The sequence below is a fragment of the Copadichromis virginalis genome, linkage group LG11, assembly GCF_057382275.1.
Source record: "Copadichromis virginalis isolate Kocher_CV1m ecotype Utaka linkage group LG11, C_Virginalis_male_GT1.1, whole genome shotgun sequence".
NCBI classification, from domain to species: Eukaryota; Metazoa; Chordata; class Actinopteri; order Cichliformes; family Cichlidae; genus Copadichromis; species Copadichromis virginalis.
The window spans coordinates 26,363,049-26,378,461 of record NC_140628.1 but is presented as its reverse complement, the minus strand read 5'-3'; the positions used below and the strand labels follow the sequence as shown (position 1 = coordinate 26,378,461).

The 15,413-nt window shown below is 39.6% G+C and overlaps 1 protein-coding gene across 1 annotated transcript; it reads right to left on the bottom strand.

Moving 5' to 3' along the window:
- Window positions 1-1,920: 1,920 nt before the first annotated feature.
- Window positions 1,921-15,304, bottom strand: gnl1 (G protein nucleolar 1). Its single transcript, XM_085471694.1, has 12 exons — window positions 15,069-15,304; window positions 13,977-14,124; window positions 12,485-12,621; window positions 12,215-12,366; window positions 8,809-8,880; window positions 6,419-6,611; window positions 6,121-6,219; window positions 5,795-5,977; window positions 3,909-4,087; window positions 3,484-3,661; window positions 2,514-2,654; window positions 1,921-2,403 (listed from the first exon to the last, which is right to left on the bottom strand). The coding sequence occupies exons 1-12, from the start codon at window positions 15,139-15,141 to the stop codon at window positions 2,132-2,134; spliced, it is 1,827 nt and encodes a 608-aa protein (XP_085327820.1). The 5' UTR covers window positions 15,142-15,304; the 3' UTR covers window positions 1,921-2,131.
- Window positions 15,305-15,413: the final 109 nt, after the last annotated feature.

Genomic DNA, 15,413 nt, shown 5'->3' with positions numbered 1-15,413 from the left:
TTGATAATTTTTTATCGCTTGTTTTTTTTAATAACAGTGTTTTGAGTTTTCATATAAAGGTGTCAGCAGTGCACAGAGAAGGACCAGCCAGCGAGGAGACGTCAAAAGCTTAAAAAAATCAGACTTCCACTATCTTCAAAGGCCATTATATCTCAGTTTTTTCCATCGGAAAATATTTTAAAATAAAAGAGTTTATATTAATTTATCAAATAAGGCCTCATGAGGACTACAGACTGGTCGGCAACCCCCCCGGGGATCCCAGGGCACTAAGAAAAATGCATAATCCTAACAGCTGGTTAGTATTTATTGCAGGTCGTGGCGATGATACACCACAAGCATCCGTGCGAGGTTGCTTTGGTTACTAGCAGATGGATCTTCGATCTGTAGTACAACTGTGAAAAGTGCAGTGCAAACCGGAAACCTGAACATTTGCTTTCAAATTAAACACAACTTTTAAACTTCGAGGCAAACTCTGTCTGGTACGCACTGGATTGTTTTTTTTCCATTATAGCTGAGTGACTTGTTTGCCAGTGTTTGCAGACAAGTTGGTGTCTTCCATGCAACCTGCTGGAAATCAAAGTGATCATAAGGAGGCTTTCAGTACAGCACCACATACTTCTTTGCGACCATTTTGATGCTAGCAACTGCCAGCAGCGGTTGCTGAATACAAAATTTTCTCTAGGATCACTGGTGATCAGGGGGTCACTGATCAGTCTCTAGGCCTGCATCAACGTGGCTTTAAGAGTGACAGCCACCAAACATCTGCAACCACTTGCAGAATACACATTCTTCTGCAACTGAGGACTAAGGTATCATACACTCACTTTGTTAAATATACTCTAAGCCAAATAAAACACTTTTAATCTTGTTTCTTTTAGTTTTATAAAATACTGAAATGTAACAATTAATTGCAGTTTTAATAGGATTTTATTGATGAGGGAGAGTTTCTCTGCTCACAAAACCTCATGGTGGCAGGAATCCACTGCCCAAGAACAACCAAGAAAGAAAAAGAAGATTACAAATTGCAGCTTTTAGAACAGATTAAACAAACTTCTGGCCAATTATGGTCTGATTTTACAAGCATTCGACAGAGTCACGCTAGTCCCAGTCTTGCTAATCAGCTGCTAGCTGTAGCTTTATTTAACAAAGGGCTCAATCTTCAAACGTACCTTTTGGCAAAAAAAGTAAAAATCAAAAAAATGTTAAACAATCCCTTCAATTATTGTTAAGCAGTCTCGGTTGGATAAAATTCACTGTGCTGGCATCAGCATATAAACATGCTAAATAAGCGCAGCCGAATCCTGGACGAAATACTGACAATCCCCATCAACATCTATGGAAAACAGTTGTAGTAGTTAAAACACTACAGGTTTAATTCCTGAAACAGCCTCATCCAGCAATACAGGAGTGTAAACACCCACCACTACCCCCAAAAAACCCACATCACTCTCTGACGCAGAATAATGTAAATTCAGATCAGATAAATTATCTCTGACTCATAATAGCAGTAACTGTGCGTGAAATGTTTACTTTATTAGTTCTAGTTATACAGCCTAACATTTCCCACGTACCCTCCCACACCCTCTACTCAAAGTTGAGACACGCTGTGGTCAATGAAGAGGATTTAGAGTTGTGTTCTTTTAATCTCCAGCTGCTCTGAGAGCCAAATGGCTGCTTCAGTGAATGACATCATATCAACAGTGCATTTGATTTGTTTCATCATACTTTTCCAAACTTTGGCATCTCAGCTGTGAGGTCACTCATTTATGAAGAGATTGATCATTCCAGGCTGAGGGAAGTTACTTCATTTTGTCTCTGAGAACTACATGCAATGTGTGAAGCTCAAGTCAAACCAAACCCATTCCTAAAAGCTCCATTTTAAAAAACAAAGGCTTCAAGGAAGAAGAAGCAGAGCAGAGGCACAGCATGGAATATGCTTTATATGAATGGATTAGAATCGAGCATGTTAATGTACAGAGAAGGTAATGACACGAGGAGGCGGAGGTGCAACAAAAAAAACGAGGAGGAATGCAGGTCTATGGGAAACAAGGAACGAAGAGTGGACTGGGGCAGATGGGTAAAAGTCAGAGCAGAGGAACAGGTTATTTCTTCCTTGCGTCTCCTTCTGTTATCACTCGCACTCATTTTCCCGAAGGACGTTGTACATGTTGACCGTAAAGCCAGATGGCTTATCGTCGCTTCGTCTCGGGTGCCCGAACCCCTCATCTTCATCGTCCCCATCTCCGTCCTCGTCATCGTCCGCATCCCTGTCTCTCTCTTCCTCTGGCTCGGTGCTGGACTCGCCATCCTCCTCATCGTCCCTCTCTGCGGTTCCTTCTTCCTCTGTTGCTCTTCCTTGAAGAGCCATAATCTCTGGCAAGTCTGGGTGATTTTCCCAGTGCTCTGCAGACCATAAATAATCCCCAAAATAAATTAATTCCACCCACCTGGCATTTTAACTTTTCGAATAGTCTCAGAGTTGAAATGAAGAGACACAGAGGGCCTTCTCTTACCTCTCAAGCAGCTGTACCCGGGCGGTCTGAGGCAGAGGCACAATCTGCCATCAATCGCCAATCTAAGGAGGCTATTGGCTGCACGGTACACGTCGTTGCGAGCTGCTTTCGCTGTCTTGTAGCCTCTTCTCTCCGCCCAAGCTGAAAGAAGGAAGCATAAATTGGTGACAATCTATCAAATGAAGGTATAATTAAAAGAGCACAGTCTATATTTATTTTCCTACTGGTAATAATGTCTGTGTATCCAAAATATCACGTCTGCCTATTCCTGTGCACAACTTGTTGTACTGATAATATTAGAAACACCACAAAACTGCCTGACTCGTTCTTTCATTATCATGAATGAGGCTGTTGTAGTTTATTTTGAGTGCTTTACTAAAACACCACCCTGCTACTGTACATGGTTGTTAGAGCACCGAATCCACAGCTGAGAACAGCCCAACTAATACTGCCTGAGTGACATGGACATCTAGCTGTCTGAGTAAATAACAAAGCCCGTTTAAAGGCCAGAGTTTATATTTGTGATGTACATGTTTAGTCTAAACAATGTGCCTGGGGTGCCACAGACAGCTAGGGCACGTCAGTATTTGTTTTCTAATTGTTTTATTGACTCATTTTTATTTTCGTGACGTTGAGCAGCACTTTAGTCAGCATTTGTTGTGATTAAATGTGCTACATAAAAAATTGACTTTGTTCAATTCGACTTGATAAATGGACCAGTGCATTGTTGGCGGATTTTTACTACAGGGCTGTGTTGACAAGAGAGAGCAAATAATGGCAGTGGCCCTGCAGCAGGGGATTGGCTCTCCTTTGAATTGTACTGATTTTGTTATTTTAGAATCAATAAAGATCTGTGACTTGCATTAAAGGAAGCTTGCCATTTATCCTCTCAATATTTTAGAGTATTGAAGTTTCCAAACTATCAACGACCACAACAACTCAGATGCTGTGACGCTAACTACCACCTTACCCTCGCACACATCCCAGGCGGTCCAGCTGGGCTCCTCAGACTCCTGGTTTCTTTCATTTTCCTGCAGACTGGGATGTTTGAGCTTCAGTATGGAAAGGAAGGGGGTCCTCTCACACAGATAACCCACTGAGCTGTAAGGTTCTTGTAGCTGAGACACTGGGTAGATGCCTGCCAGAATCTATAGAAAATTCATTTAAAGATAAAAACAAGAGGAAGAAATTCTCGAACAAAATAAAGACAGGTCAGAAATTACCTTTGGTAACAGCAAGATAGCAACTAAGAGCTATTTAAAAATGAAAGCGACAGTCACACAAAATACTCCTGGAGAGCGTGCAACTCAATACAATTATGTTTCTACCGCATCCAATCGGGCAAGTAAAGTGAAAGTCACATTTACTCTGGAGTACACAACAGTGAACTTGTACCTGTAACTGTTTATTGACACGGGAGGGGAAGACCAGCCCGGGGCAGTCACAGAGCTTGACTGTCGGAGTGAGGTAGTAAGTCTGGAAGTATTTGGTGTGACCTGGGGTTCGAGACACGCTTACCACCTTCCTTCCCACCAGGCTGTTTATAACTGAAGATTTACCAACATTGGGAAAACCTGGAAAACAAAGAGAGGTTACAAAGGCACTCATATGTAACAGTATTCAAGCTCTATAAATTCTTTTTAAGAGTCACTGTTTGTGAATTTATATTCAGATGCCAATAACTACATTCAGTCAGGAACACTAGATTCAAAAAAGGAAGTTTGTAAAAACTTCTTAATGTTTAATGAGAGTGAGGTGCATGTTTTAAGTGCATGACGCAATGTCTTTTATTAAAAGATAGAAACACCAACTGTACGGTCACTTCGCACATCAACACCACAAGAAGCAGATCGAGCAGGTGTTTTTTGTTGTTGTTTTTTTTTTCAATTAACTTTGCGAAGAGATAATTTAGATAAGCTCCAATATGCACACTTTGATTTAACAATATACACACAAACACACACACAAACACACACACACACAAACACACACCCACATACAGAATCTGTTACAAGAAGCAGAGGAATAAAAACACTGTGCCTATAACAGGCAAATATGAACTCAAATGACCTGCTGGGTGCTCGGTTGAGCGCAATGAAATGCATCATGGGAGGTTGCTGCAGAGCCAATATTTTCCCTGACAACTTTTCTTGTTGTATTTTATTCTGAAGGCTGAACCCTCCCTCTTCTGCCACACTAGACACTGAAATTACCACCATCATTTCAGCCACAGTTTTGCAGTCGGCCAATATTTCTACCGACATTTCTCACTTTGCTGAGAGGAATTCACACAAGTAACTTCTTCTGCATGAGGGAGCACCTACAGCTATGACCTTGTGACGCTCACAGACACGTCCAAAGATCTAGATGGAGAATTCTAAAGTTACGAGCAAGACTGACCATTAACAATAACAATGTGAGAAGGTACTGTGGAGGAAATCATTATTTGACACCCTATTTTATGGATATTTGCTTAAAGAAAAGAAATAAACTCTGTCTAATTTTTCTAGTATTTTCATTTTGACGAAGATAAAAATATCAACCAAATAACATAACATAAAATATAACATAAAAGTTATAAATTGATTTGCAAGTCACTGAGTGAAATACATATTTGATCCCCAAGCAAAACATTAGTTAGTACTTGGCTGGAACTCTTGTTGATGATCACAGCCGTAAGACGTTTCTTGTAGTTGGTCACTGGGTTTAGACACATCTCAGGAGGAATAGTAGCCCACTGCTCTTTACAGAAAGTACAGTTTTCTTGGCTGCTGCTTGGAAAATGAAGCTTCAGCTTCCTCACAGATTTTCTACAGGACTGAGGTCTGGAGACAAACTAGGTCACTTTACAAGCTAAACTATTAGCCTAAGGAGGCTGCATATTGAGATTGGCCGATCTACTAATGGTACACTCGATTATAATCAAGATACACATAACAGACATACCATGACTTCCTTTCTATGGCCTTCAGGCTAAACCTATTTGTCCTCTAGTTTTTAATCTGAAAATCGAATTATATTGTTGTGGACTGGTAAGACAATGTTCTTTCCTAATCAGATAAAAGTGAAATAATACTGTGTTCCCAGATAAGCATGGATTTGAGGTACTTTTTTTCCTATCTGAAAAAACTATTCTAATTTCTTACCAAAAAAGCAATATCTGGAGAAAATACTAAGATATACTTTCCAAGTTTCTTAACAAGAACCTGTTTTGCTATAATTAAAAAGAAAATGTTCATTGATTCTGGCCAAAGATTGTTGTTCTCTGAGAAAATGATTACCTATGCAGCCCAATGTAAGTACACCATCTTTGTAGAGCTCCTGTGATGGACTGCTCATCTCCAAAGCACTATCACTTTGATGCTCCACCAAGACAGACTCTGCTCCTTCATCTGTCCGTTCTCCGTCCAGCCGCTCAGAAACGGCATCTCTCTGAATCTTCTGCTCCCAGCTGGAGAGGTCAACTGACAAAACAACAAAGCAACAAAAAACAAAAAGATGATCAATAACATTTTGAATGAAAAGCTGCTTAAATTCATCGTGTGTATAACTTAATGTATTAATTATTATTATAAAAGAAGAACAGTGAAATGACTTTTTCTCCTACCTCTCCCTGATGTGATCTCCTGGCAAGACTTTAGGATATCTAAAGGACCTCCAGCCTGACTCCAGTCAGCCTTTCTCCTCATCCTCTTCTTCTGGAGGACTGTGAGTCAGAACAGAACAGAAAAGTACAACAGTTATTGCAGTCACTACAGGGGCTGGACAGACACACAGCAGGTTATTCTGATTACACTGTGCTGAAATAAGTTCAATAAGTGACAGGTTTGTCTGTCTGACTTTATTTTTCATGTATTTCTTCTCTCTCTAACCCCCTCCCCCCCATCGGCTCTCCCTCTCCTCACCTGTGCTGTATGGCTGGCCACGGTGTGAGGTGAAGCAAACTATTTCCAGGTGGGGGAACTGGGAGGCCATGTAGTGTTTCCAAGCGATTACCAGTGGTGGAGGACACAGGTCGGCTTTGTTCAATACCAGGACCACATGCTTCTGTAGCTCTCCAGTGATGTAGTGGTACAAGTCTGGAGGGAACTGCAGCACCTGGGTGGTATACAGGTCAAGTCAAGAGCAATAGAAACATTCATAGGTAGTTTGACAAAACAATGATGGAGCTCACACTTAACCAAATCCAACAGAAAATAGGTACACCTTATGTACATCAAAAACCTTTGGTTTTTAGGCGAGAAGAGGGCACTGAGAGAAGCTGTTGGAACAATGACCTCACTGACCTGGAGGCAAAATACTGAGCTAAAGACCTGCAGTGTATCGCAGAGCTAATCCATGGAGGGCTTTGAAAACAAATAATTAATGAAAACCTTTACAGGTAGCTAGTGCCGCTGAGCTGACCAGTGTGGATCTGCTCTGTTTTCTTTGTTGATAGTTAAAAGTAGCTGCATGCTGAACCATCTGCAAATGAGAGTGAATGGAACCGGGTAATCCCATATACAGGGAGTTGCAGTAGTCCACTCAAGAGGTGATAAAGGCATTCCATAACAACTACTGCCTTTTAAAAAAAATAACCCATTAGATTGAATCATTATAAATAGAAACAAGTATAAGTGTACCGTTTTTAAATTTGCATTAAAAGGGAAATGTAACCATGCCAGAAGCACGGAACTAGGTTTTATTTTTAATGTGAATTCCGATGTTTATAAAGTGTTTAGAAACATTCTTAGAGTAACGCTAAAAACTAGTTCATGTGTTTGTTACTTCTAGGCTGGATTGATCAAACCCCATCATACTACCTTGGCCCAATAAAACACTATGATCTAATACCATTTTTTCCATTAATACCAACTCAGGTCAGGTTGACTCGACTTGACATGTTTTTCAAGGTTTTCCATTAGATGATAGTACCTGGTACAGGGTACATTTTAGTAGCTTCTCCACTGGGGTTCCAAGCAATCTGAGGCAATCTGAAAATGTGACATCAACAGACTGCATGCATGACCCATGAGAGTTTCCTCCTTTCAAAAACTGCTGTTTTTGAAACCCAGCAACGAGGGAAACAGCTACATGGAAACAACACTGTGGTCCCCGAGTCTGACATAAAGCCACAGACCGAGCAGCAGGTATAACACCACCTTAACTTCCACCTTCATTGTAGCGTTTGTGTCGCATACAAATGACGTCACAGGACAGTCGGCTCCATTGCTATAACGGTCCCACGCACATTAGGTGGTATCCAGTTGAAATGGAAAATGAGTAGGTACTGATGCAAAAAGAGCTTAAGAGTGCAGGCTTACTTGTGATACCTTGAGTTTCTCACCCCTCTCCTGTGGAACCAGCTTCCAGTTTTGGTTTGGGAGTCAGACAAAACTCTACTTTTAAGATTTCTTCTTTGACAAAGCTCATAGTTAAGTTTGGATCAGGTGACCTTGAACAATCAGATCTGCTGCTATAAGCTCAGGCGTCCCGTGATGCACCTCACCTCTCCTCTCCTCATTTATGGGCCACTACTGATGCCATTAACTTTTGTTTTCTATTTCCAATAGATTTGTGTTTTATCTTCTCAGTGCTCCTTGTTCTGATGGAGATCTCTTCATTTTAAAAGGGAGTTCTTCCTCCCTACTGCTACCAAGTTCTTGGTAGGAGAGCATCTGATTAGTGAGATTTTCTCTCTCCAATATGGAAATATATTTTCCTTAAAATATAAAGCACCTTGGAAAGGACGTTGCTGTGAACTGGTGTTATATAAATAAAACTGAATTGACTTGAATCTTCAGGAGCAGATCACACAGACACACACTGAACACAGCAGTAACTGAATTCAGCTCACTTCATCAGCAAGGTCACAGCATCTATACAATTTAATGAGATGCTGATAAAATGTTCCAGTGAAATTTCTGATAAACTGAAGAGACGAATGAAGGGTCAAATTTATTCACATATAAAATACGGTCATTTATTTTCTTCTCAAATAACCAGCAGACAGTTTTGGTGCAACTCAGGAAACTCAATTTTACATCTAAAAAGTGGGTAAAATGACAATATGCGTTTGATGCCAAAGCAGCATGAGATAATTTTCTAATTTATATCTTTTCTTGTCGTCTGCCAGCGTGCACCTACAGGTAGTAATAGCTGTATAGAAATCTTGCTATCTACTCAGCGCCCTCTGTTCCCATTCGAGGCTCTCTCTAACAAAACCTGCTTTCAGGATAAAATGCATCAGGTAAACAAACAGATAAACAATAACTTTTGACTGTGTCTCCATCTAGTGGAGACCACCTCTACCTACCGGATGCCTGATGTCAACAATGAGAAGAATCACATCCGACATCTCCAAGACTCTCCAAAGCTGCCTCCACGTCTAAAAGAAAGAAAGCAAATGGGGGGAAAAGAATGAGGTTTAATACTGTAAATAAAACAAATCCACTAGTTCCTTTTTTACTCAACTTGAGGATGTGTTAGAAACTACTCGAACATTTTCCAAGTGACTACACACAAATACAAAAACCCAAAGACAAAGTCAGAGTGGTTGCTTGTAACGGTGTACATAAAGAGAGTTATTTAACAAATAGAAAGCTCTGCTCTGACCTGCGCAGATGGATACCGAGTTTCAAGCTGATTAGCTGCTTGACCCACAACTGTTCAGCAGGTTCAGCTGCAGTGGGCAGCTGTTTTCAGAGAAAAAGCTCTAAATAACACAATGCACCAGACCTCCACAGCTGACAAACAGCAGACCAATGTAATTATTAACTAGCTGGTGAACATGGTGGAGCATTTAGCAGCTCAAGAGCCAGATGTTTCGTTAATTTGCAGAGACTTCATTTGGGAACCAAGAACAGGGACTGAATATTGGACCTAAATTTCCCAGGTGGCCTAAACATTCACTCTGCAATTGAATGATGCTTCATAACTGCCACATGTGTAGCAGTTGTGAAGGAAGGAGTATACTCTTTAAAAATTACCGCTGTGACACAGCAACTTGGAACACATTCAATTCAAAAGCCCTACAACAGCAAGCGACAGTGGCGAACTCTTAAAACAGAAGGGTGATAATGTGAATTTAGTTGCTGCAGAGAATTAAATGAACCAAACTTTCATTGGTTTGGTTCAATGCAAAACTATTTTCTTAAAGTTCTTTTCAACTTGTTTTACTGCTTTCAGAGAGCCAGAAGAGTACAAAAAAACAAACAAGTTTCAGGTTTATTACCTGTCATTTTAACATGTCAGTGTTAGTGACCTGTATTTAACAGCATTTAATCTCTATCACAATAATGACAGAGGAGGGTGCATAATTATGAGAGGAAGGAGTATAAAAATAATCACCATGTGACACATGTGGTCATTGCACAGTCAAAACCACACAAAGCAGCTTTATGCTTTTCCCCTGAAATAAGAGTGAAGGGCAGTAAAACCAGCTACAGTGCTTAAAAAGGCAACATTAACTTAATCAACTTCCACTATGGAAACTGGAATAACCAACACCATTTAAACCAAAAAATGAGTCCCAGAGCTTAAAACTTAGATTTCAAATAGTGCTTCCTACACCGTCATATTCTTTACACTGCAGTACGGTATATTTTACAAACTGAGAAGCTGGTTTCACATGCAAACACCACACAGAAAGACCTCAGGGAGGTTTGAACCTCTGAGGTGATTGCGCTAACCACTTTACCATGTACTGTCCAAAGACCACCCTCAGTGTTTATATTTGTCGAAATGACAGACAGCTTTCTGATGTTTCTATTAATATTAAAAAAAAAAAATAAGTTGCAGGTTTAAGATAACATCATTTAAAGTCTAATGTAATCAACCTATCCGGGAAAAACAACATGTTCAATCAGCGTTTTAATCTAAATTATATTTTTCTATTATCCTGACTTCCATTTAAAAAACAAAAAAAAAATAAACAGACAATTTCAGACTACTGAGGATCACCTATTACACCAGCCCTGCTTCTGCTGTGATATGGCTCCAGAACCCCCACGATGAAATTAAATGATCTGCAGGGCTTGTGGTTTTGAACAATATTGTTATCGGTTTCATACTTGGAGCAAAACTGAACAATAACACAGCATGCAAGGAAGATATAATGGTGCTTCTACCAGTGGGAAATATCAGACAATACAAAGCTATGTTCTATAACTCTTTGTGATCCCTACAACATCCTGAGCTAAGAAATGATATAATGAGTCTGTGGTAAGTCCTGGAGCCACATGCTGGATAACAGCTTGAACATTTATGCCTTTAAGACAAATATGGCACAGCAGGTCTGCTGGGTAATCGTCAGCTTACCTAAAAATGTGTTAACAAGCAGCAATACTTCATGTTTCATCTGTTCTCAAAGAGTCAGGAATGATTCAAGAACACATACTTTTTGCAGAAGTGTTCTGCCCCCCAAAAAGCAGTTACCACATTACTAAAATGGCTCCATGACTGCAAAATGAAGACCGATATTGAGAAAAGACACGCATGAATGCACAGTGGCACAGCAGAGAATTTCATTAAATTAGTCACTAGCCCTGGATCAGTGTGAAAATGACGAAGTTTAACCACAGTGGTGTGGCGTGTGATGATTCATCTGAAAAAGTGGAGGGTGTTTTGACTTGTTGGATTCTGGACAAAGGTCGTTAGACTGAACACAAGCATTACATTTATATAAACTAAAGCCCCGTGAAGATAGAATCATAATTATTTAGGCTTAATATTATATTTAAGCTTATGCATATGTTCAATAAGACAGATCTGTGTTCACTCATCTGCCTGCAATCCTGGGTCACTGGGATACTAGCTATTCTTCTGCTTAGCGGTGCTGTCAAACTTAATTATGTTGTTATCACTCAGGTCCAACCATGTTCATGCACACCTTCTACAAACCAGCCTCAGTTCTGTGTGCTTAAATCTCCTCTGTCATTCTGCCTTTTCAGATTCTGATTCATACTGTTTTGTAGCTTCGTCTGAGTCTAATGGCCAAATAATTTCTAATTCAAAATCAGTTCTTTAATGAATTCAATTCATGTCTTTTGAAGGATCACTCCTTAATTAAATTAAATTAGTTAACCTCAATAGTCATTAACTTAATGACCATAATTTATTTAGCTTTAAGACTTATGAAAATTAATTAATAACTAAATTATGAAAATAAATAAATAAATTAAAATGTGATGGTGGTGTTGAACACAGATTCACGGGGAGGTGGGGCCTCACAAGGGCATCTGTTAGTCCCAAAAGCCATAATCCTTCCACAGTTTCACCTACAGAGATATTTACTTCTTTTAGATAGAGCCTGGTAACTAAATTAACTAGCTCTCTTTTAATTGCCTTGGCTCCAGCTACAGTAAAAAGTGCATGAGTTTGAGCTTTTACGTAGGGGTGAAAGTGCACAAAGTTGTTTTCTATGCCCATTATTTTGCTTTCATAATCATCGGAAGCCATAATAATTGAGATTAACATCTGATTAAGTGCTCAGCGACAATAAAAGCAACTTCATAGTACAAAGGTTCTCCTAAAAATCAGCACTTCAGCCTGAGTTAGTTTAGGCAGCAAATGCACTCCTGGAACTTTTAAAACAGAATTTGACCTGCAAAACTCACCACAAATGCTGGTGAAAAAACCCCCCATAAATATCAAAACTTTTTACAGTTCATTATTGTGCAGTGGCACTTCTACAGTAAAAACAAACTCCTTTACTTAGTTACCTCCAGATTGTGCTCAAAGTGGCTGAGAGAGCCAGGTGGGTTTCTGGAGTGCAAGTCATCCAGGTAGTCTCTGTACGATTTCTCCTCTTTCCTCAGCAGGCTCTCCCGTGTCATCTCATAATTCCAGGACGGCCGTCGTGGGAAACCAAGGCCTGGCAGTGAATAATCAAGTGTTAGTGTGTCAAGCAGTGACCCACTCCATTAGCCTACTCTGCTCACGTTTGGTTTATTTTAGGATGAAGAAAGGATTAACACCAAAATGAATCAGACCTTTCTCTGAGGGGTAGATGTCATTGATGTCAACCTCAAGTTCTTTGTCCGAGACTTGCTGCAGCACCTTTTCCCTGGCCAGCTTCTTCCTCTTCTCCACTTCCTCTTTACCCTCTTTCTCAAAGTGCAGTCGGAACCTAAAAAATGAGAAAACCCCCTGTTGATCCTTTGTATGACTGTCTGCTGTTATGACAAATTAATGATGAAAGCCCCTATCCAGTGAAAAATGTGCCTTCTTCTTTTTCCTACATTTGAAAGGTTGAACCACATTATTTACAAATACATTATATGAGCATTGATTTATACTGGGGGGAAAAAACAGGTCAACTATGTAACGTCCTACAGACCTAATTTATTTTAACCTAATTTAGGATTAGAAGATCACTCTCTACTTGTTTCCTTTTTCCCTTCTCTCTTGTGGTATCTTCACTTTCTAATTTGTTGTATATTTACTGTTGGATATTTATAATAATTTAAAAAATTAAACAAAGAAAAAGACTGTATAGACAAAAGTATTGGGCACACCTCTTAATTTTGAATTAAGGTGTTTTCAGTACAGGCAAATTGATCACCAAACCATGTAGTCCATCTTTACGAACATTTTTAAGAGAATATGTTGTTATAAAGGGCTCAACGAATTCGAGCATAGTACCATAAAGGATGCCACTATTACAACAAGTCAGTCTGGGAAATTTCTTCCCTCCTAGATATTCCACAATCAACTGTAGGTGGTATTATTGCAAAGTGAAAGGGTTTAGGAACCACGGCAACTAAGCCACAAAGTGGCAGACAAAGTAAAGTAACAGAATGGGCTCGCTTAGTGCTGAGTGCGTAAAAGTCACCGACGTTCTGCTGACCCATTCATTGCAGTGTTCAAAACCTCCTCTGGCATAAATGTGTATGAGGGGCTTCGTGACATGGGCTTCCATGACTGAACAGCTTCTGCTGAGTGTCAGTGGCTTTTAAATACTTTTGATGTGTGTACGTAAAGGCAACAAATTCAACAATTTGAATTTTCTCTTTGTTTACTGACCATTTGACCTGGAAACCGATCCTGATTGAGTAATCAGCATAAAAAGGGGGTGTTAAAGCTTCAATTCTACAGTGAATATTAAGAATGGACTTGAAGCATGAGACAGTTTGTGTCCAGCAGTTAAAATCGTGAAATTAAAAACCCTTCTTATTGTTGTATTCTTCTAAGTGTTGTAGAATTTTTATTTTTATAACTGGAATGAGATTATAAGCGTTAATTACATTTTGACTGCAAATCATGTCCAACACAAATTACATTATTTTTGTAAAATTCAACACATGTGAATTTATCTTATTTTCTGCATGATCTTCTAAACCTCCAATTAGTTATCAAAATGCAGCTGCTTCCTACTTAAGCATCTTTTTTATGTGCGACTTCAAGCACAGGCTGTTGGATTTCGCTCAGTTTTACAGAACAAGAATCTGAAATCATTTACAGTGCTGTACTCTTACAACTCACCTGTTAGGGTCATATCGTCCTTCTCTGTTGAAGGGCTGCTGATTTATTCTTCTAATATCAGTGGTCTCGCTGTCTGAGGTATCTGACTGCCGCTCTCCTCCTCGCTCCACACTGGCATTGCGACTGCTTGGCCCAGAGCCTGTGTCACCTGGAAGATCACAAACCAATACCAAGAAATTTTCTTTTAACTTATCTGCTGCTTAAATACTGTGCTTATTAACAGGTTTATTGGTTCATTTTGGTGGAAATGTTAAATGCTTCCAGGCATAAATTAATTGGAACATGATAATGTTTATGAAATTCACATTCAACTATCCTGACCTCTTGATTTTTTAATGGAGGGTACAATAAATCCATAATGTTGTCCTGCACTGCAGAATTCATTGACTACCCTGTGTGGATGACCTGACCTTGGTAGAAAAGACTTTCAGTGCATGTCTTAAAGGGTTTACTGGTTACAGTAAGCACTTGAGTATAAACATTGCTATGAAAACTAATACTTTTCTTGTTAATCACGCTTTAAGTGGACTCAGCAACACCTAAAGGAAAGGCAGGATTTTTCAGGAAGCGCCTAGTTGGAACATGCCTAGTTTTGACAAGTTATGTCACATTTTATGGCGTCCTTGATGGATACTAAATCACGTTACTTGTCACGCCGACTTATTATTACTTGAAACATAGACAGCACATGGAAAATCTTAAACCCAGTATGCTATTAGTGGTAATAAATTGACCTATTGATAGCACCACGGTCCAAGACCTCTGTTAAAGTGGCTCTGTCTCTAGTAGTTTCTATGGTTAAACAAAAAACACACGACTTTGCATTATTTAACACATTTAACGCAAGTCTGTGCGCTAATTTTCACGTACTTGCCCACTCCGAAGGCAAAGTTATACCACACTGCTTCTTATGACTGCTAGCGGAAACGAGCACTGGCCTCGATTTACGGGCTAAATGAGTGATTTGATAATCAACTTAAGAACCCCCGACAACATGCAGACACAAAGAGTCATTGCAGTTAAACTCAGCAATGGAGCACGGACCGTTAGCAAACTGCTAAGCCTAGCATGCTAACGGCAAAATACTGTTACCTCTCTTTCTCTCCCGTTTGACTTGTAGCTGTTTCTTCTTTTGTTTGTTGCTAAATGGCTTTTTCCGGGGCATAGTTTAAAAAAACAAACAAAACGATTAATATATTTATATATAAAGAAAGCTATGCAGTATGTTTTGCTGCGTAAAGCTTCTCACACAGCTTTCTTATTGGCGTTATTTACATGGATGAAGTTTCTCGACTCGTACACTTTTCAGTGACGCCATATCCACTGCAGACTGCGGAGAATGACGGAAGAAACCAATTTTAGGTGTTGGAAAACCGATCATTTTGTGCATTTGTGGGGCTTTATTTAAATCTCATTTTACGATTACACTTCAAACGA

Excerpts from the sequence above, each read along its gene's own strand:
- gnl1 (XM_085471694.1), bottom strand. The coding sequence starts at position 15,141 with ATGCCCCGGAAAAAGCCATTTAGCAACAAACAAAAGAAGAAACAGCTA. Across the intron at positions 12,367-12,484 it reads CATCTACCCCTCAGAGAAAG|GCCTTGGTTTCCCACGACGG; the intron begins GTCTGATTCATT and ends ATTCACTGCCAG. Across the intron at positions 4,088-5,794 it reads ACTTACATTGGGCTGCATAG|GTTTTCCCAATGTTGGTAAA; the intron begins GTAATCATTTTC and ends TTTGTTTTCCAG.